Source organism: Beta vulgaris, chromosome 7 (genome assembly GCF_026745355.1).
Source record: "Beta vulgaris subsp. vulgaris cultivar EL10 chromosome 7, EL10.2, whole genome shotgun sequence".
NCBI lineage: Eukaryota > Viridiplantae > Streptophyta > Magnoliopsida > Caryophyllales > Amaranthaceae > Beta > Beta vulgaris.
The window spans coordinates 56,380,403-56,402,661 of NC_079208.1; the positions used below are offsets into that span (position 1 = coordinate 56,380,403).

Genomic DNA, 22,259 nt, shown 5'->3' on the forward strand with positions numbered 1-22,259 from the left:
AAAGTCTCATCGAAGAAATTAATTTTTCTTCCGAATATTCTACCCAAATCAATTCAACATATGTAGCATGGTCTATAATCAGAATTGCTAATAGTAGGTAAGCGTCTAAAAAGTTGATATTTCAATTATGACCGTGATCAGGATATATAATCAAACATTTGAGTAGGTGGTAAGATTAAAAATAAAAACTTAATCAATTACAGATATGAATAACGAAATAAATTATCAACAAATATTATTAATGATTCATAATATAAACATAGATTCTCAAAGGCCTTGAAAAAAGCTACTCAAACATAACTGAAATCATGGAAACTAAATCTAAGAACAAAAACATGACTTAAATGTTCCGGTATGGGACAAGTTTTTAGGGTGCGAATCGGGATGCCTTTTGGTCAATCAAGCCGGTTCCAGTTCCTGCAAGAAATAACACGTAAACTAGCCTCGGGGGTTAATCCGAGGAACGCCTCTCCGATGCCTAAGTCAGTTATGGGAAAACCGGTAGGTCTCAAGTATAGATTCTTGGGATTCGTGAACGTACCTTATGACTCAGATCAACGGGTATTTATAGGGAACCCGGATAGGCCCGTATACATGTTGGGCCCTGTATTTACGGGGAATATTCCCTGTATATTCCTTTAGGATATACAATTATCTTGTATATAAAATCTATCTTCAGGCCCGTAGGCACTAGTGAATGAGACTGGATCTAGCCCAAGCCCTTGACAGAGGGCTCGAAATTAGATACCGGCTAAGTATCATTCTAGAACCGCTATGATGAAGTCAACAGTTCAAGTGGTAAGTATTGGATAATATTATATGTAAAGGGATAATATATATTGTAAAGGGTAGCAGGGTACTTTCATAGTAATAGGTCTGTATTATAAACACTATATATATTGAATGACAAGTTAACCTACAACAGGTTAACACACAATTATTCTCACACTTGTACATGGTATCAAGAGCCTAGGTTTTTCTAACAGAAAAACACAAAAAAAAAAATTCCGAACCACCGAAATTTTTTTTCCCCGGAATTTTCTTTCCCAGTTTTTGTTTCAGGCTAAACGACAAAAAAAAAAACCAAACGCACGTTTTTTTTCCCTCAAATCCTGGCCATGGAGTATGTATCCAACACCTCCGCTGCCTTCACGCAGCCCCTGCCGGTGTTCGCAGTCGTCGGCCTCAGTCGCTTAGCCAACCCAACCTCCTGTCGGTCCACAGTCCTCGGCTGCCACGTTATTTTCAAGAAACCTCTTCTCCGGTCTTGAACTCTCTCAGCCATGGACGACTGGCGTCTCCTCGCCAGCCTTAGAGTCGCGCGCCAGCCCGCGGTTCCCCCCTGGTTTTCCGGCGTCCTCACCGGCCCCGACCACCAGCGCTGCCACACGCCCTCCTACACCATGTCGTCTCCTCCGCCCGCATGGAACTACTCCTCGTCCACACCACAGTTCGGCCCTTCAAATCCGACGTCGGTTTTCAGTCTTCCGACTTTATCTGCCCCAAATTTGACGAATCTGGTAACCATTACTTTATCTTCTCCTGAAGATTATTTATTATGGAAAACGCAAATTACTTGCCTGCTTCTTCGCATCAATTACTTGGCATTGTTGATGGTACTGCTTCTATTCCTCCTGCTACTGTTATTGATGCCTCTGGTCATACTGTTCCCAATGTTCACTTCTATGAGTATTTGCGTATTGATCAACTTGTTAAATCATGGATTTTTGCCACCTTATCACATGATGTATTTGTGGATGTTCATGATTTGCATACTTCTGTGGATTTTTGGACTAGATTACAATCTAGATTTATGCATGCTAGTATGGCCACACAATGGAATTAAAGGGTCGGTTAACTCGTATTAAAAGACTGCTTCCAGACCATGGATGGATATTTACTGAGAGATTAAGGTGATTGCTGATTCCCTTGCTACTATTCAATGTCCTGTGTCGAACCAGGATTGAGTGCAGTATACCCTTTTTGGTTTAGATCGTGATTCTGAGTACGATCATATAGTTACTACCCTCCTGCATTATCCATCCCAATTAGTTTTGATGATTTGCGTCCCAAGTTGCTCCTGCATGAACAAAGATTGATCAATTCTAAGGATGCATCTGATCCATCATCCCATCATGCCTTACTTGCCGTTAAATCTACTGATACTGGTTCAAGTTCCTCCTCCCAGACTAATTCTGGAGGGAGAAACGGGGAAAGGAATAACAGAAACAGAGGTGTAATAATAATCAGTGGGGGCACAATGCTCGGGGTAATAATGGTGGGAATGGAGGAAACAATAATAATCGTGGCTCTGGAGGAAACAACAACAACAATGGTAATCGGGGACGATCAAATGGTATAAGTAAATTTTCTAACTTGTCATCCTATAGTATGCCTTGCCTAGATTATATTACTAATAATTTGTCGTCTGCAGGAGTAATTCATGCAATAATTATGAATAGTAACAATGTTACTCTACCCCTACTTCCGATACATGTGGTTTGTGTTGGTTTCCAGGTCACCAAGCTGCCTACTGTCCTCAGCGTTTCAATCATAACTTTGTTCCCTCCTCCTCAGAAAGTGTCACTCGAGCCTTAGCTGCACTGTCTGTTGGTGGTGAAGCTAATGACTCAGTCTGGTATCCGGATTCGGGAGCTGCATCTCACATGACTCCTCAGGATGGTACGTTCTATATTAAATCTCCTTATATTGGGTCTAGTTCTGTTGTAGTTGGTAATGGTACCTTACTCCCAATTAAAAGTACTGGAAATTTAACTTTACAAACTGCAAGTCGTCCCTTCGTTTATCATCTGTCTGTCATGTCCCTAATTTAAAACATAATTTATTATCAGTTAACAAGTTGTGTCATGAAAATGATTGTGTTGTGAGTTTTGATAAAAATCCTGTTTATGTTAAGGACCAGATAACGGGGGAAGTTCTGTTCCAGGGAACCAGTAAACAAGGTGTCTACCCTCTTCAGCCCAGCATTGTCCCTCTTGAGCTTTCAGTTGCTGCTTTCCTAGCCATTAAGGAGTCGGGTGACGTGTGTCATGCTCGTCTAGGTCATACATCTTCTAGCATTATAGGAAAATTATGTTCCAATAAATATATATCACATGTACCTCTAAATTCCATGATGATTGTGTAGGCTGTAAGCTAGGAAAGATACATCGTTTACATTTTGATTCTGTTGAACATGTTTCTACATATCCATTATATAAAATTCATAGTGATCTTTGGCAATCTCCTGTTTGGTCAAATCAATTATTTCGATATTATGTTGTGTTTGTTGATGATTTTTCACGCTATTCCTGGATTTATCCATTACGTCGAAAATCCTGTGTAGCAGTAGCAATGACTATCCGTCTAGTTAGACTAGTATGTTACTTAGTCAGCCCCCATACATTAAATAAATAAAAGTGAGAACATATAAAATACTTCTAAGGATTTCAGTAATGGAAAAACAAGAATTAGAGTTCATGGAAAAAAAGAGAAGAGGACATCAAACTATTCTAAAGAAAATTAAAGCACAAGGAAAAATAATTAATCCCTTTGAAAATCTATAAATTATATCTAAGAAAAATAAACTAATACAAGGAAGCTAGATGATTGATCGATGATGAAAATAATAGATATGTGACCAAGGGTAGATTACGACCAAAAGTTGTCGAAGAAAGCCATTGGCTGCTGGATGACCAGCGGTTTGGGCAGGAACACAGTCGAAGTCAAGCTGAAACAAGCCATTGGGCGACAGATGACCACTGAGTAGTGACAACTTCATTGTCATTCTCCAAGAAGTATAACACGAGTTATATGCATCGTCTATGGGTGTTTGACCTACATTGCAAAGCTCTTCAAGTATAGTTTCGGATCTGTAAAACTCAAGTTATGATAAAAAAGACTTAACATGTATTGAATCTTATCACTTCGCAACCAATGTATTTCTTCTTTTTCAACCCAAATTCTCTCTAGAGATATACGTCGTGATACTCATGAAAGCTACTTCAATTCGTAAGATTATAAGGATCAAGAAAACATCCACGAGCTTATATTCATCGATCAAAACCGCATTTTATCAACTTCTATTGTAAGAATTATCCAATACATCGTCCAAATTTATTTCGAAAGCGTTCAAATAGCTATGAAACTACCTAAAGCATTAAGAAAACCACAAATTGCAGCTTAATAGAGTCCAAAGTAAATACTTAATGCTAATTTGGATGTATATTTATTTTTTATTTTCACTCTAAAAAAATAAGTTTTTTTCGGTTTATAATCACATTTATATAGTAGAGTTAATAAATAATCCAATTCACATTTTATTTGGACGTATATTTGTCTAGAAATGAATATTATCTACTTTGTACTCTATTACGCTTCGATTTGTGGTATACGAGTTAATAGTTAATGTTTTGGATCATCAGATATAGGTTTAGATAGAAGGTTTTTGTTTTGGGACATAATTATGTTGCTTTAATTGATGTTATGATTTTGAGTTGATAATTATGGTTTATTGGTTAGTAATTATGAGTTTTAATTTAGTAGTTAATATAATTTCATTAAAAGTTATTCTATAAACATAGTTGCACATTTTTTGCACTTAATTAGCATTTTTTATAGTTTAGTTAAGTTGCACTGCTTTACCATAATAAAAAATGTGTGAATGATCATGTTAGTACTCTTAACTTGAAAGGTCTCTTCAGAGACGTACGGTAAAAGTTATCATTTTGGATTGATACAAATTATATTATATATAAACAGTCTAATTTTAACATGAAATTTAGACTGCTCCAAGCCTATATTCTCCTGACAAATTCTCCTTCCTTTGTTTCGCTTTGTATCTCGAACTACAACAGTCAATTTTCTAAAAATAACTCGACACTCTTACAGAATATATTAAACTAGTCATTAAATGGATTGAAGAATGTGATTACTGATAACTTAATGAATTTAACTGATCACTAAATAGATTAAACATGTCACTAAATAGATTAAGCTAGTCACCATATTTAGAATAGTGGGCTTCCGTTCACTCCTTAATATCAGGTTTGAGCCTTGTCTAATTTTAAATTAAAAGTAGGCAATCTCTTACTAGACCAATTGTTAGATTGATATATAGTTATGGTTATGGGTTAGTAAGTAACTATAGTTTTAGGGTTCATAAGTATGCTATTTTGGTTATTGTTATGGTATGAGTATAGTAATTGATTTGAAATTAAACTTAATGTTAGGCCGTCTTTTTTAAAAATTTAGGTAAATAAGATCACTCATCCAGAAGCCCAACAAGCCTCAAACCCCCTCCTCCAACAACATCGAAAATTTTGCTTCTATCAAAATTTGAATCTTAGTATCTCATGTAATAAAGAATAAAAAAACATACCATTAAATCCAAAGATCCTCGACTCCTTGATACCCTATCAAATTACATATAGATTGTTGGAGGTTTGCCAGAAAATAAAGAATGGAAAACAAAATATTAAACTAGTATTCATATTTGATGAATCTTTTGATAAGCTATTAGGCCTTACCTCTCTAATCTCTATACTTGGCCTATTCTTGTTAGGCCAATTGTCACAAAATTATAGTCTACATTACACAAAACTAATGATAGATTAATACTTATACATGTCCAACCACATTAAACAAGCCCAAAAAATCACACAAATTCAAACCGCATTAGAAGCTTCACCGAATTAAATTTCTCTCCCTTATGACTATACAATGGAATTGCATAAATTCCAGCCCTTAATTCAGAAACAGGCAAACAAGTTTGTCCACCAAAATCATCTTTTTTGTCATTGTCATACTCATGAACTTCTATTCTTAACAATGCTAATTCTGGGACAGTTAGTGGAAAGGTGAATTCTTCATTCCAAATTGGAGTCCATTGATCATCTTTTACCACGGTCATTTGCATTGTTTCATCTGCTCTAACTCCTGCTATACCGATCTGCCATAAATTTTTAAAGTATCAGGATGCAACTACGGTATATCTTATGTAGCGAATCAATAACTTCACAACCATTTAAAATACACGAAAAAATTTATTCGCAAAAAGGATAGAGATCAAAGTTAAAATAATATATGACACATAGGTGGTACGTACAAATAATGGGACAGAAGATATTATTGATTCTTACTTTGGTATAAAAATCTGGTGGGGAGTATTTGTCGAAATGAGTTTTCTTGAAATCCATTCTCCAACCATCTCCCATGTATATTTTCACCTGTTTACATCACTCAAAATTTTGGTTTCGGTATACTATTTGATCAAAGAATTCAGCTAAAACACAAGAGTATGATCTTAAAGTGCACTAGTAAAAAGCTTACCTTCAAAGTTGTCTCCAAGGGCAACTTTATTTTTGGATCAAAGACATGATCACAATCAACTAAGAAATCGGGTTTTTTGACATAACCACACCCTCCATTAGCTCTAAACATCCCATGCATTTGCCAGAGCCATCTGCCATACCCCTGCATTTAGAACAGAGATTTCAATACAAAAACTTACTCATCAAGATCAATTAGTACTACTAATTGAGTCATTGTGGTAACTCTTTCTCTAACCTGCATGTTAAACGCAACCATCTGAGCTCCATGCATCCAACCAACAAATGGATTATAGTTCGAAGAGTTAAATCGAGTTCCCTTAGGATAAATCCTTAGGATATTTTTTTGCGTAAACCTGGATAAACAGAATACAAATGAATCAAGGTCTCAATACAAGTACAACACTAGAAAAACTACTTATTGTCTTAAGTAAAAATCAGTTTTGATAGTAGCCATCAGTTTTAATAAGTAATTGGAAAAATGAATCAAAGAAACCATATTAGCTAGACATTTGTGTTTACCTAACAAGATCTGTTCCATGTGAAGCAGCTGCTTTCTCGAGCTTTTGTTCACTCAAACTAATGCGTACAGCTTTACCAGGATCGATTTGAGTTGCCTCCTCGAACTTACATTTTCGTTGGGGAATGGCAATCAAAGATGTATATGCGAGTGGCTCAAAACGCTGAGATTTATCTTCATAACTACAATCCTTTTCATTTACATGCTCATGTCCATTCTCAAGCACATCAGTCTGCAAGATCATAGTAACAGAAGAAAATAAGTATATGTATCTGTACAACGAAATCTTAGTTTGATACTGAAGGACTAATTACATGCTATTTCCTCGTCCCATAGTAATTGCAACGATCTGACTTTTGATCACATATGCTCACTAGTGAGTAAGTATTAAGAAATAACACAAAAATGTGGAAGCTTATCAGATTCGTATCAAATTGTATATTTACTGATACGTGACCAAAGATACTAATGGTTGAAAATAGTACATTATAGATCGTGAAAGTCAAACTGTTGCAACTATTATGGGCTATAAGGAGTACGATCATATATGAAAATGTGAACCTAGAGGAGCACCTTACGCTGTGATGGATGTTCAAGATCAACACTGTCTCCCCTGCCTGAAGAATTACTACTAACATCAACCATAACTGTTTCAGCTTGAAGACACTCCTTTGGTGGTTTCGTCGAAATGAGTATCTTACGCTTCAATTCTTCTGGGGAAGGAAATTCTTCGAGGTGATCTGGGTTAGGGTAATACAACATTTGTTGCCCAAATGTTTGTGTGATCATCTAATGAAAAAAGGGTAACTATACTTAGGCAAAATAGTGAGCAGGAAAACAAGTTATATGAAAAAAGAGTAGGAAAATGTTAATTTTTACCTCAGCAGCTAATGCTTGAAGTTTAGGTTTAAGGTGATCTTCAAGTGTTATGATAACAGGATATTCAGATGAGTCAAATGCATGATCTCTAATTGCTTGGAGACATGTTAGGAGATCCACCGGAGCTGTAAGGGTTCTGTTTTATATTGATAAAGAAAAGTCACAGAAAATGGGATATCAGAAAAGATAGAATGAATTTAGTAAAACATCTTTAATTATAATAGTTTGATTACACACTCATTTCTTGTTACTCACTCAAGTTAACTCATGATTTTTCAAATTTTCAATCAATAACTTCCATTATTTCTCTTAATTAGAGTTATGTGACAACTTTAGTTACATAGACTCGTCAATTCACCTCAAGTACCCGTGTTAGATCCTTGACACTAGGACGTGGAGACGGACAATTGGACACTTCATTTTGGGCCAAAAATCATTGAAATTTTTCATAGAATAGCCGAGTCAGACACTTGAACACGTACTCGTGTCAGACATGGATATACGAGTTCAAGTAACATAGGACAACTAAGGCCTTTGTTCACTTCAATTTTATAATATGATAAAATATGTACTAAAAGTCGATTTTATATTTTTCCGGGGTTACGAGAGAGTTGTATTACCACGTAGCGCAACTATTAACTAAAAGTTCCAAATGAATAAGGCCTGTTTATGGGAGAAAGAGAGGAAAGAAAAGAAAAGAACCTGCCATGAAGAACATTGATGCCATCTTTGTTGGAATTAGGCCATAAATCAAGCTCAATGACTCGAACACCTTGTTTCAAGGCCTTTATTATCAGTCTATCACTACAATCACTGGTTAGTTGATTCCCAGTAAGGTAGGAATTATGACCCGTGTATATGAAGTAATGTGACAATGGAGCAGTCATATCATGGTGAATCTGAAAAAAAAAACCATATTAGTGCAAATTTAAATTATAAGTATAATATAAAAACTAAAAAAAAAAAGGAAATGAACATGTAAATGATCAAGAAGCACGACAGCTGATAATTCTTTTGGGAAAGATGACTAATAATCGAATTAAGTTCCTTGACTTTTAAATTGTCTCATAAGTAGTATTTTATTATTAATTATCTTATATTTTGTTAATGGACATTTTTCGTAATAGATGAACCTAGTAAAATTAATTTCATCGTATATAACAAAAATCCATTCCCCTGGTTTAATCAAGTTTAGTTCTTTAATCTCTTCTTACAAGCAATCTTATAAGTACTTTACAAGGTAATGATGATATGCTTATAAGAATATAAGTGTTCAATTGGGAGGTACTTATGATATGCTTATAAGAATATAAGTGTTCAATTGGGAGTTACAAATTTTTTGCAAAATACTTCCTCATTTTTTTAGTTTCATATTTGTCGACACTCTTTTTTTATCGTTAATATCTCGTGTACATATAAATAAAAATTATAAAATTTTGATATTTGGAATCCTCATATTGAGATAAATCCAATAAAATCTTACTTGATTATTCCTTTTCCTCATATAATGATGCGAGTTAACTTAACAAAGTCACATATTGATGTTTATGACAAAATAGAGGTATATTTTATTTTTCTATAAGGTAAGATAAAGTCCTTTGCAAATGGGGGAGAGGAAATTAGGGATTCCTTCTTGCAAGGGGTGAGACTTGATCCCAAGATCTATGAGATCGAGGTGATGCTAACACCACTAGACTATTACCTACTGCTCGACAAAATAGAGATATATGATAATGAACAAGTACTACTAATCTACTATATACATTAGACGAGACTAGACCATGTTTGGTAATTGGTTTTTTCATTGGCTTTTGGCTTTTCAATTTGGTCAAACAGTCAAAAGAAGTGTTTGGTTATTGACTTTCTGGTTGGCTGAAACGCTAGCTTTTAAGTCAAAATGAAAAAACTGTTTGGAGCAGCTTTTTGAATTCGCTTTTGGCTTATTGGCCCACAAACTCACTAATAAACCGTCAACAGTCACAACTAATTTTGCCAAACACTTTTGCAAACAGCTGACTTAAACAGCCAACTTAAAAAGTCAATACATACGGCCATGCTTCCAGCCAGTCAAATAAGCCAACTAAACCAACCAAAAACCAACCGCCAACAGTCGATTACCAAACAACCCTAATGGTTGATGAATTTACCTCTTCATTAATGTTTATCAAAAGTTTTGTGACACAAATGTCACAGTTTTCGGCTAATGTATATGTAGACGACTGTAGTGCTATTTTTGCGATGATATTATCAAGAAAGAGTCAAATAGAAATCCCCTCCCTTTTTCTTTCTCTAGTACTTGTACAAGTTCTACACCACATGAATTGCAAATCCAATCCACGTCTTACAAACAAGTGGAAGTGGTTAAGTTACACAATCAAAAAGCAAAATGTGTATATTGAACGAACCAAAAAGATATTCTTCATAAATATCATAACTACTACAATAATGCTTTCATACATACATATTCTCTATTCCCATTTTGTTTTCTAGTGTTAAAATTAGAATATTAACTAGTTTCCTTGTAACAGTATTTTAATAAGCCCATTCACACAAGTTGCCTCCAATAATCCATGATCAAATTTCAAAATCTGAGTAAATGTACTACGACTTACAAGTAGTATTATTAAATTTACCTGAGTTTTGTAAGGAGGATTGAGTTCAACAGAGAAAAGATAGTAGAAAAAATCGTCCAATGTAAGAGAGTTCCTAGTGAACTTAGCAATGTGGTGGCGTTGCTTCACCAAATCCTCCACAATCTTCTTTGCCTCGGCGATCGTCGTATCGGAACCACCTTGAACCTCCATAAGGAATCGCCACAGTTGTTCCGAGGCCATGTAGGAACCACCACCTGTGTATAGTTTAAAAAGCTCTTGTACTTCTAAAGGCGGTTCGAGTTCTGTTAACCCGAACCGCCTTGTGAAGCACAAGCATACTCTGTAGCTCCCCATTATTTATTGATCTCTAGTATGAGAGTTGGTTATGAGATGAGAAGGGAAAACAAAAGGAGAGAGAAGGGTGTGTGTATTTATGTGCTTACAATTGTCAATGGAAGTTAGATCTATATATCTATATACTAATAATACTGTAATACAGGTGATGTTGCTAGGAAAATTATAAGCGCGGAGATGTTTATTTTAATTTTGTGAAACGTGACGAAACTACCACGATGGTATATGATGGTCATTGATTAGGATTAGTTATACTCAATTGATATTGATTTATTTATGACTGTAGTCTGTATATTATACCTATAGGCTATAACTTATCTGGAGATGGTAGTTCGAGTCAATAGTCAAAGCAGATCCATTTGTCTTCATATAGTGATTGAGGTGATATGAACGACAATTTATAGGTTTGAATCTCATTCCTTTTTTTTTTTTTTTTTTTTTTACTTTGTACTGCTGTGCTCATATGGATAAGAAAAAAAAAAACAGGCCCATTTGGGTTCGGATTTCAATTTAATTCATATGGGTCGAATCGGGTTAATAAAGAATTTACCACATTTAAATTTCCGGCCTAATTAAGTTATATCAAGCTTAGTCAGGTGAGATTATTATTTTTACAAATTATTAGAATAGACGGTCTAATTTTAACATAATATTAGACAAATTCAAGTCTACATTCTTCTAACAAGCCCATTCCATCTTACTTTAACTCAACATTATCCTCAGACATCTCGCGCCAACCTAGTCGTCCCTTCTTTCCTCCCTTTGTTTTACTTCAAATTTTGAACTACAACAAAAATATTTTTTTAAAATAACTCGGCAGTCTTCTTTAATGTTTTGAGTTGATTCTGGTATTCTTCAGATCAAGATCAAATCTCGAGCCGGATCAAGTTAAAGTTTGTTGATTTTAAGTTAATTTTGTCCGTCAAAATGACACTATGTTATTTCCTAAATAACATAACAAATTTACATAATTAAATCGCTTGATATGTATTAATAAAAATGGTATGTAGTGAAAAAATATTTCTGGTAACATTTGATACACCCTAGACAGCTAGACCTTATACCAGAAGAAAAAATAGAAAAAGAAAAAAACACACAAACACACACATATTTAGAGCTTGTTTTATTTTCAGTTCAATTCAATTCAGTTCAGTTTACCTTTAGATTATATTTTTACTCTCACATATCACTATTCATTTTAGTTCAGTTGAATTTAATTCAATTTAATTTAGTTCAGTTGAATTTAATTCAATTTAGTTTAGTTCAGTTGCAAGACAACAATTCATAAGTTGTAACTTATTGAGTTACTGATAACTAACAAATGGTCGGACAATGGTCAATGAAGAGCAAGCAAATGGAAATGGGAACATGAGTTGTTCACTTGTTTGGTCATAGATGAACTCGTCATTAACACGGCCAGGGTTGGCACTTATCTAATCTAATATTTGACCATTATTGAGGAGTAGGATTTGAGATAACTTAGTATGAGTGTTATTTTTCTCTAGAATATTCAGTTCATTATTGACAACGTGGTAGTACTCCTTGAAATAACTAGCATTTCAATTTTATTATATTTACTTAGAATTTTGACACTATTTATAACTATAGAGAATTTCTTAAATGATTCGCAATATCTAAAAACTATATAGTTATATGGGGTTTATTTCTTTTGTCTTAATGAGTAACTTTATTAATAATATTTAATTGTTATAATTTTTACTAATATGTGATAAAAACTATCTAAGATAAAAAAAAATGCATAGAAAAATATCCACAGTTAAAGTAGGAAATATAAAAGAATACAAAAAGAGTTTGTACCAATTAAAACAAAAAAGATTCAATTGTAATGGCTAATATTCATTCTAATGATGCTCAAGATTTGAATGTAATTACTAACCGAGATTTTTCCCTCAATCTTCTTGATAAATTAGAGCATATCTTAAAAAAGAAAGGTCTCTGTATATTCTCTATTTGTATCCTTTTGTTGGAAAAATGTTACTCTTTTTTTTTTTTTAAAAAAAAAGGGGATTTCATTAATATTTCACCAAACGGCACTTACAAGTCATTTCTGAAAAATATAAAATTCTAATAGAAATACATATCACCCTAGAAATGTAAACATCGCACATTTGACTTAATTTTGCCTTAATAAAAATCTTCATCTGAAGCAATGCAATCTGTTGAGTTCGCTCTGGTTCGGCATACGATCTGCAGATGCGGAAATTTGTGGGATGAACGTACTCCAATAGTCTTCCATAATTTTACAGAAGTTGTGAAACCTAATTCTTCATGTTGAGTCTCGAACTTCAACAAATGAGAATAATTTCTCATACCTAAAAACAAAATAACCATACTCACAATCCCATAGGGGAGAAGAAGATTTCCAAAACAGAAACTAAAAACCCCATAAAAGGGTTTGAGAAAATCTCATAAAGAGATACTAATTTATTGAACAAAACAAGAAAATGAACTAAAAACTGAAAATAAAAGGGGAAAAGGGGCTTACCATGAATGAAAACATCCGTGGCAGCCCCCTAATTGATGAAGAAAAGGTAAGGGAGGCTAGGGTTTTAGGCAGAGAAAAAGGAGAGGGGAGGCTAGGTTTTGATTTTTGTTTGGAAAAATGTTACTATATGTTATGGTTTATGTTGTACTTGTACATGTGCACCTATATTATTCTTGTGTTTACCATTTGATTTTTTCTATAATTATTGATAAAACGATGAAATGTGAAGGTACTTTGTAAATTGTAATGCAAATATAACTATAATTTTTTTTCCTACTCTTATATTTGGTCGTGTTGTCTTAGTTAATTACAAAGAGTTTGATTGTGCCCATGTTCTGATTATCATTGATTGTTTATAAAACTATATTTTGAATTTATTTTTTCTTATAAAGACTGAAAATAAGGTGGTGAAGAAAACAACACCATATATCCTCTATTTCATGAAGAAGTTTTCACTTCTACTCTGCATGCTTTTTGATGCACTTAAAGCACTAATATCTTTAATCGGATATTAATTAAAAATTATAAAATGCATATATTGAGATGAATCAAACAAGACACTGCATGATCGACTATAATTTTTCTTATATATTGAAAAGAATTTGAGAGTGTTCTCTTTATAATTTAATAGTGTATAGATTTGAAGTGGGCAAATCTTCAAAAACATGGAGGGAGTATTTTAGAAGAAATCAACAATTAATGGACACTTACTCTTTTTATTTTTCTTAATTCTCATGAAAAATGAGAAGTAAGCACTATATTATGAAATGAAGACAGTAATAACAAAGTATTGTTAGGTATATGGCGTCATATGAAGCTCATGGAGGTGTATGGGTGTGGAGATGATGTTGCGTAAAGGGAAAACGTCATTTGGGACATAAGACTGACTTTGAATGCACATATCTTTCAATATATAAATGATTTTCAGGTGATTCAAATTGGAGGTGATAGCTTGTTCCGAGAGCTTTCCAACGACAGGTCATATGCCCAATTCAACTGAGAATCGAGAAAGTTATGACTGATTAACGTTTCGCCCGATCGGGCGCGCAACGAATTCCAGCGCAGCGTGTATCTGTGCATCACCCGATGGCATCGGGCGAGACAACGAATCACGACGCGGGAGTGTCTAGCCCGGTCGGGCCCGAGACGAGTATTGAGAAGGTTTTAAGTGCCCGATCGGGCGTGGGCCGCCCGACCTGATCGGGCGGGAGTGCGTTTTGTGCGGTTTTGATTCTAAAACGCGTTTTTCTCGAGGGGGGTATAAATAGGTGCCCTAATACGCCTTTTATTGGATGATTGATCATTATTTACAGATTAGAGAGAGAAAAAGCTATTGAGAGATTTCTTGAGCGCTTTTGTAATCTTTCTTGAATATTCATCGATTCCTAGTGCATATTCGTGGTTTTTCTCCCAGTTCTTGGGTTTCCACGTAAAAGTTCTTGTGTGTTCTTTCTTGCTTTGTTATTTGTTGTTCTATTATTGTTTGCTATTATTTCTAAATTGATAGTCAATGGAACTTACAAGTATTAATATTGCTAGTGACAAATGGGAACATAATTGATATAGTAGGTTAAAAGGTAATAGTATAGAAACAAGAGTATGATTATGTGATATAAAAAAATTGTCTACCACCTAATCCACCAATTGGCAGTAATTAATGAGTAATGAGATCTTGATATGTGCTTCAATAAAGCTGAATATTATATAAAAAGACTTGTAGAAACCATGGTCCATGGGTTAAACAAATTCTAGTAAACTGGGTAGAGTATTTTCTAATGTTTTCGTTTGGCATTCGAATGATGTACCTTAAAAGGCTTAAACAAGTCGTACATGAAAATGAATTCTTAATTCTTCAGTAGCAAGCTTCAGTAATCAACGAATAAAGTACTTCAATCCAAGATTTAAAGAGCTGACTGCTCATATTTGAATACTCAAAGAGCTATTTAATCAATTAATCATTAATCTTGCGTTCAGATTATTCAAGGGGGAATTCAACATAGAAATGAATCTGCTCGCATAATTATACTTCCTCCGTTTTATATATAGTGTTTGTTTTTTTTTTTTACACAGTTTTAAAGATGGACATTTGACTTTTGATATTTTCAATTTATTATTAATAAAAATATAAAAAGTTATGAAACTATACATTGAGGCGAATTTAACAAAATTCCACATGAGTATTTTTTTTTAAATATATAAATAAAAATATTTGATCAAAGTTTTTAAAGTTTGACTTACCTAAAACGAAATAAGCATTATATTATGGGATGTAAGGAGTATTATGCAGAGAACTAGTTTCAAAATCCGATGCATTACTTTTGTAAAGGTAATCATGCAATTGATTGATTAGCCGATAGAGGACCGAAACAAGCTAATAAAATCACTAATCTATATTTTAGTAATTACATTTTATTTTGAGTGTCTTAAATATTGTGCCTACTTCATTTTTATTAATTTGTTTTGACTTAATTATCCTCAATTTTTTTACACCAAATTTCCAAAATAATCCTACATTTCTTTCAAAATGTGTGCTCCTAATTATTGCTTTGCACCATTCCAATGAAATATTTATTGCTTTTTGATTTTTTTAAAGGAAAAAAAAAATAAGGAGACTAGTTTCAAGATAAATGTACTTCATTTTTTTTTTTTCATAATCCTACTACTTTCTCCAATTTCCTTAATTCCCATGAAAACAAAGAAGTAAACACGATATTATGAAACGGAGGAAGTATATCGTACGTGTGGATTGACCACTTCTAAAGTCTAATTAATTTGTATATATTTTTAGTTTTTTGACAAGACTATGCACTTCTTCAAAGACAAAAAAAAACCAAACAAAGAAGACACAGCAAGTCCTTTGCAAAGTCCAAAGTGTGTATCACATGATCAAAACTCAAAAGGCCCAAAACAAGGTGAGTCAACAAATGAAGGAGAAAAGGATGCATTTGTGTACATAAACTTCATTAAAAGAAGCCCAAATAGTAGTATTACTTTTCCATGACCCTTGCCTCTTTTCTATCCAAATTTTTGGAAACCCACTTAATTATGAATCGTAGTCTTCATTCTCTATCACTCACCAATGCTTGTCAGGCCGTTTGAATGGCGGTAATAATGATTAAAATAGTACTTTCTTCGTTTCGTTTTAAATGCAATAAAAGAATATTTTATATCTCACAAAAATACTCTTTTATTACACGGACATTGATATTATATCCTGTATAATCATCGTTTATCCCGTATATGCATTATGAGTAACCTTGTTTGGTGATAAGTAAACCTCATTGCACCACCAAATAATATCGGTGGATAAATTCCTATCGCAGATTAGCCAACCCAAGGTACAAAAAATTTAGATGCAAGATTGCCCAATCTCAATCGTCATTAAAATGAGATTTCTTTGACCTATGTTATTCTACCAAAATCTGGGTCTACATTTTGCAACCCAATCAAAGGCCCACCCCAACATATTTCTAGGTCAAACAATGCCCCAATTAATAGGATTTCGTCATGATATAAAAATTCAGGAACTCAGCTACTCGGCCCAAGTTAACTAGCAAAAAATTTGCACCCTTCTCAAATAAACTTGTGCAGATCAACACAACCAACTTCCAGTCTTCCAGAGAAGCCATCTTTCTTCATCACGGATTTACAAGCTCTTATACATCACTCTTCAATACCATACAATATCATACTCTTAACGTATGACTCGAATTAGCGACGTGATGGCTAAATTCGAAAAAAAATTGTAAACTTTCAAGACAATCTAAGGACATGTAGCTTATACTACTAGAGCAATACAACATAATTCAGTAATCAAAGCACTGAGCCACAGGCCAAATACTGTAGTAAAGAGTATGGAAAGTGGAAACTATGAATTGGGAAGTGAGAATTGATGTCACCTACAAGGCTATAAGGTAATAAGGACCAAATTTCATGAGGCTAGCAGAAACTCTAGCATCATAGATAAATGACAAAATGCGCGGCATCATACTCAAGTATCTGTCTAGAAAAATAACAGATGAAGTTAAATGAGATGCATCTAAACCTCTACTCTGCACGGGCGAGTGTTTCATGTGACACTCTAGACACCAAGCAAGAATCAACTGGTAAACTGACCACACGTATGAATGAAAAACCAATGACCCGAAGAATGAACCGATTACCATTTACCAGGGATGGGACCTCATACTAGGCCAAAAAGACCTGATGAAGAAGAGACATGTATATGGGTAGAAAAGTTGGGCTATATATGATAAATATATATAGTGTGCTGGTCCTCATCTCAAGGGAGCTTTCATGTACAACTTGATGGAAAACAAAAATGGACAACGACGTATCATCAATAAAAATAGAAATGAATGTGCTAAATTGTGTAAAACACAATTTAGAATGTGGATAGCATTGCGAAACACCAATCACCACAAAGATGTAAGCCGGCTGATACAATGACAACGTACATCATATTCATCACTCAAAGCTTGTACATCATATTCATCACTCAATCCAGGCTAAAATTTTTAGCCACACAAATACACAATGGTGAGGGATCCTTAACCATTCCATCTCAAGAATGAAACACCCAAATCAAAGATTTAGCCTCTTATTTTCAGCTCTAATTTCCACTTGTTTCACGAAAAACAAGTTCTAACAAGCTAAGATCATGGCTAATAAGTTCATGGCCAACAAGTCCAAAAAGAGCTATCCAAGTTCGATTCCCAACTACAACAAGCTTATACAAGTCAGATTGAGGGCCGATAAAATTCAGACGACGAGAACTCACCCTTACTGTTCAACTATTCTAAACATGAACAGATTAAGTACATATTACAAGCAAGCATCCTAAACACTAAAACAAGACAAGCAGGTTATATCATAATATGAGTGTCAGACAAACACCAATTCAGCCAGCCCTAAAGTTCAATAACAGGACACTTACCAAATTTAATGAAGCAATATGTTCCAATCTCACCAACATCAGGATAACATTAAGTACTCTTTACAACTAGTAAAAACACAAGTTTAGGTGACAAAAACTGTTGATCACAAGAAACTTCCAATCACAATGCTAAAAAATATTATCAACTTCATATGTAAACAACAAATTGAATAGATAAGAAAAAAACCCAATTCATTTCATAGAAAATTCTCAAGAACATGATATATTAAAAGTTTCCCACTATGTTTTTCTTATTTTTCTTTCAACTACTATACGAATTCCAAACACCAAAACAAGCATAAACAAGCATAAACCCTAATACTAAAAAGCATTAAAACCATAATTTGAGGTGAATAATTTCTCTTGAGTTTCACTCAGAACGAGCAGCATACCTCTCAACTTTCTCATCATTCAAATTAATCCCAACCATAGCTTCTCCCAATCCACAACTAACTTCAGCCAACATTCCAGGATCACTATAATGAGTTACTGCTTGAACAATAGCTCTAGCCCTTCTAGCAGGATCACCACTCTTAAACACACCAGAACCAACAAACACCCCATCACAGCCTAACTGCATCATAAGTGCAGCATCCGCAGGTGTAGCAACTCCGCCCGCGGCGAATTGCACAACTGGAAGTCTCCCCAATTGTTTAGTCTGCATTACAAGATCATAAGGAGCAGCAATTTTTTTTGCAAAAGTGAAAACCTCATCATCATCCATATTACGAAGAACACGAATGTCCCCCATAACTGATCTTACATGACGAACAGCCTCAACAATATTTCCAGTTCCTGCCTCACCTTTAGTTCGAATCATTGCGGCACCTTCACGGATACGCCGCAATGCTTCACCTAAATTCCTGCATCCACAAACAAATGGTATCTGAAAATTATGTTTGTTAATATGATTATCTTCATCAGCTAATGTTAAAACCTCGGATTCATCGACATAATCAACACCAATGGATTCAAGAATCTGGGCTTCAACAAAATGACCAATACGGGCTTTTGCCATAACAGGGATTGTTACGGCCCGTTTTATGTCTTTGATGAGTTGTGGGTCGGACATACGGGCCACACCACCTTGGGCCCGGATATCAGCTGGGACACGTTCAAGGGCCATTACAGCACATGCACCGGCTTCTTCAGCGATACGGGCTTGTTCAGGGGTTACGACGTCCATTATTACGCCACCACGGAGCATTTGGGCCAGGCCCACTTTGACGGAAAATGGGGATTTTTTGTTGGAGGTTGTTTCGGTAATTGCGCCGTTTCCGTAGAGGGTTACTACGCCGCTTCCTGACATTGTTGATTGTTGATTGTTGATTGTTGGAGGAGAGAGAATGAGAATTGAGTGAACCCTAGATAGAGAAGAAGAAGAAGATGATGGAGGAGAGAGAGTGTGGAGAAAAAAAATGGGTTTGTGAAGGGAATTAAAATGAGGCTATCTTTGTCTATTTGTTGCTAGTGGTGTGGTTTGGTGTGGACGTGTGGTGTTATGGGTGTGTCATATTTTAGTCCATAATTAATGGAAATATATCAAATATCAAATGATTTAGGGGATTAAACTATTAAGGGAGAAATAAATATCTTCTTTTTTTGTATGGGAGAACATGATTTATTTCGATGTGAAACAAAAATAAATTTGATTAGTGTAGGTAAGAATTAAGATTGGATGAATATGACATGAATTTGGTTAGGTAGGTTGGTTCAAGTGGTAAGCATTTTGATATTACTTAAGGGAGGTTTCGGGTTTTGTATTTGATGGTCGGTGGGGTGATAGACTTTGCTTCTACGAATGCTTCCTAGCCGTTGCAAAACATTGGGCGAGAACGGTGATGTAGCAAATTTTGTTGGGAGACTCATCCAGTATAAGTTAAGGTATTGAAGCAAGTTATTTTTTTGTTGTCTAAAGGAAATTAATGGACCATCTTTAAATTAACGATTTTTTTCACTATGTGCCCGGTGCCCCTATGGAATTTTATAATTCATGGGGATACCTCTGTAGTTTGAAAAATACACTAGATATCCTTATTATTTCAATAAAATAAATTTCTTAATGACTAGGACGTCAAATTTCTACTAATCATTAACTCTAATCAACCTCTTTAAACATAATTAAGCCCCTAAATTTTAACCTTAACAGCTAACCCCTAACCATCCAAATACCACCACCTTCCCTAACCCCGCAGCCCCCTCCCCCACCCCCACAACCCCCTCTTCTTCTCCCGCTCGCACCCTCACCCCCTGCAACCCCCTCTCTTCTTCTCCCGCTCGCACTCCTCCCCTAATCAAGTTAATATCAAATTACAAACGGTTGTCAAAATTTAATTAATATCAACTTAAAAATTTGGTTTCAAATTCCAACTTAGTATTAATTCGACATTATTTTAATATCAACTTAACTATTCAGTGCACGAAATCACTAGCATAAGACTTAAAAAGGGTTTATACAAGCTCCCTAATTTGTATGTGACCATTGATTTAGCTAATCATTAAAGATATACTAGTGGATTGATTTCTCCAAATTTCTATAGTATTATGATACAGAAAATAACTTGAAAGCCGTCAGTTTGTCATCTCTTTCAACCTTTACACAGCCACATGGAGAGTGATTGATACAAAAAAAGTGTCTTTTTCTTTTGTTAATTAAGATTTAAGGTACACCAATAGCTTTTATGAGAAGTGGAAGCAGCCAACAGAGACTAGATATATGCATATGAGATTCATATTTTGACTCGTCTTTTTTTTTCTTTCTTTTTCTAAAGGTACTCATGTATTAACTTTTCACACCACAAAAAGAAAAAGATGATATATCAAAGAGAAACAAGAAGCTTGTCTGTGTGCTAAACCAAGTTGTCTTAAAAGAACAATGGTGCTACTTGGCTGCCTACAAACCACTTTCAATGCTGCCAAAAAACACAAAAAAATCTACTTGGAATCAATGGCCTTGTTTCATTTAATTGCTCTTGTTTATTTGCATTGTTCGAGTTAGGCTCTGTTTGGTAGGGCGTAAAATATTTTCAGTGTAAAATAATTTTCATGGAAAATAATTTACAATGGAAAACACAATTCCAAAATTAGTTTTCCGTTGTTTGGTTCGATGTAAGAAAAATTATGAAATGAAAGAAAAATGAAAGGGAAAGTAAGGAGGTAGTGAGAGGAGTGTACAAGAGAGATAAGGAAAATAGTTTTTCCCTTCATTTTGAAAGAAAAATGGTTTTCCATCATTGGGAGAGTAATTTTACCCCAAGGGAAAATGATTTTACACTCTTTTGCCTACCAAACAATGTAAAACTGAAAATAGAGGAAAACAGTTCTCCGGGAAAACGTTTTACGCCCTACCAAACGGAGCCTTAGTGTTACTCCCTCTATTTCAAAATATAAGTCATTTGCGTTTTACGAAAACTTGCTTTGACCACAAATATCTCTCAAATACGTTAAATAAAAATTATAAAAATTATACCGTTGGATTCATCTTGAAAAATACTATAATAATTTTAATTTTTTAATTTTTTTATCAACATGAATTGAGAGTAATTAACAGTCAAAGTTCAACCTCAAATATCGTGCATGCCTTATATTGTGAAGCGGAGAGAGTATTTGATTGTATTAATCGACAGTTATTTGTCATTGCGAATAAGTGTTCAGAATACCTAGTAAACGAGTTGTTCTAACTTGACTAAAGGCTTGAACTCGAACCTTTTGGAATGCATAACACTTTGGTCCCTAATCAGGCATATTTCAACTCGAATTCAAATAAATTAAAAACTACTAAGCTACGGATTACAAGGTGATTTTACAAAATGAGAAACTTTAATTGTTTGCATTAATGTATGTGAAAGTATTGGGTCAGACCGTCTGACCAAATACTTACTGTCAGACGGGCTGACCCAGTGACCTCAAAACACCATCTCCTTTGGCCCTTCACAAAGCTCAATCATCACCATTTTCCCAAAACTTTTCACCTCCCAAAAACCCCTAACTTTCCCACATTCTCTCTCCTCCATTACAACCCAAAAAAATGGGACTCAAAAAACGCAGCAAAAACCACCCTCACCGACGTCGGAGACTCGCCGCCGGTGGGCCCATTTGTTGAGTTCCAGAACGGCGAAGACAACACATTTATTTTAAGAAA

At 34.6% G+C, this 22,259-nt stretch overlaps 2 protein-coding genes across 2 annotated transcripts; both read right to left on the bottom strand.

Annotated features, from left to right (window-relative positions):
- Positions 1-5,462: 5,462 nt before the first annotated feature.
- Positions 5,463-10,973, bottom strand: LOC104899951 (phosphoinositide phospholipase C 4). The gene is made up of 9 exons (XM_010687244.4): positions 10,362-10,973; positions 8,431-8,627; positions 7,729-7,864; positions 7,423-7,638; positions 6,852-7,081; positions 6,568-6,685; positions 6,331-6,474; positions 6,141-6,227; positions 5,463-5,950 (listed from the first exon to the last, which is right to left on the bottom strand). The coding sequence occupies exons 1-9, from the start codon at positions 10,674-10,676 to the stop codon at positions 5,657-5,659; spliced, it is 1,737 nt and encodes a 578-aa protein (XP_010685546.2). The 5' UTR covers positions 10,677-10,973; the 3' UTR covers positions 5,463-5,656.
- A 7,316-nt stretch (positions 10,974-18,289) lies between these two features.
- LOC104899952 (probable pyridoxal 5'-phosphate synthase subunit PDX1) lies at positions 18,290-19,573 on the bottom strand. The gene has a single exon (XM_010687245.4). The coding sequence runs from the start codon at positions 19,425-19,427 to the stop codon at positions 18,489-18,491; it is 939 nt and encodes a 312-aa protein (XP_010685547.1). The 5' UTR covers positions 19,428-19,573; the 3' UTR covers positions 18,290-18,488.
- Positions 19,574-22,259: the final 2,686 nt, after the last annotated feature.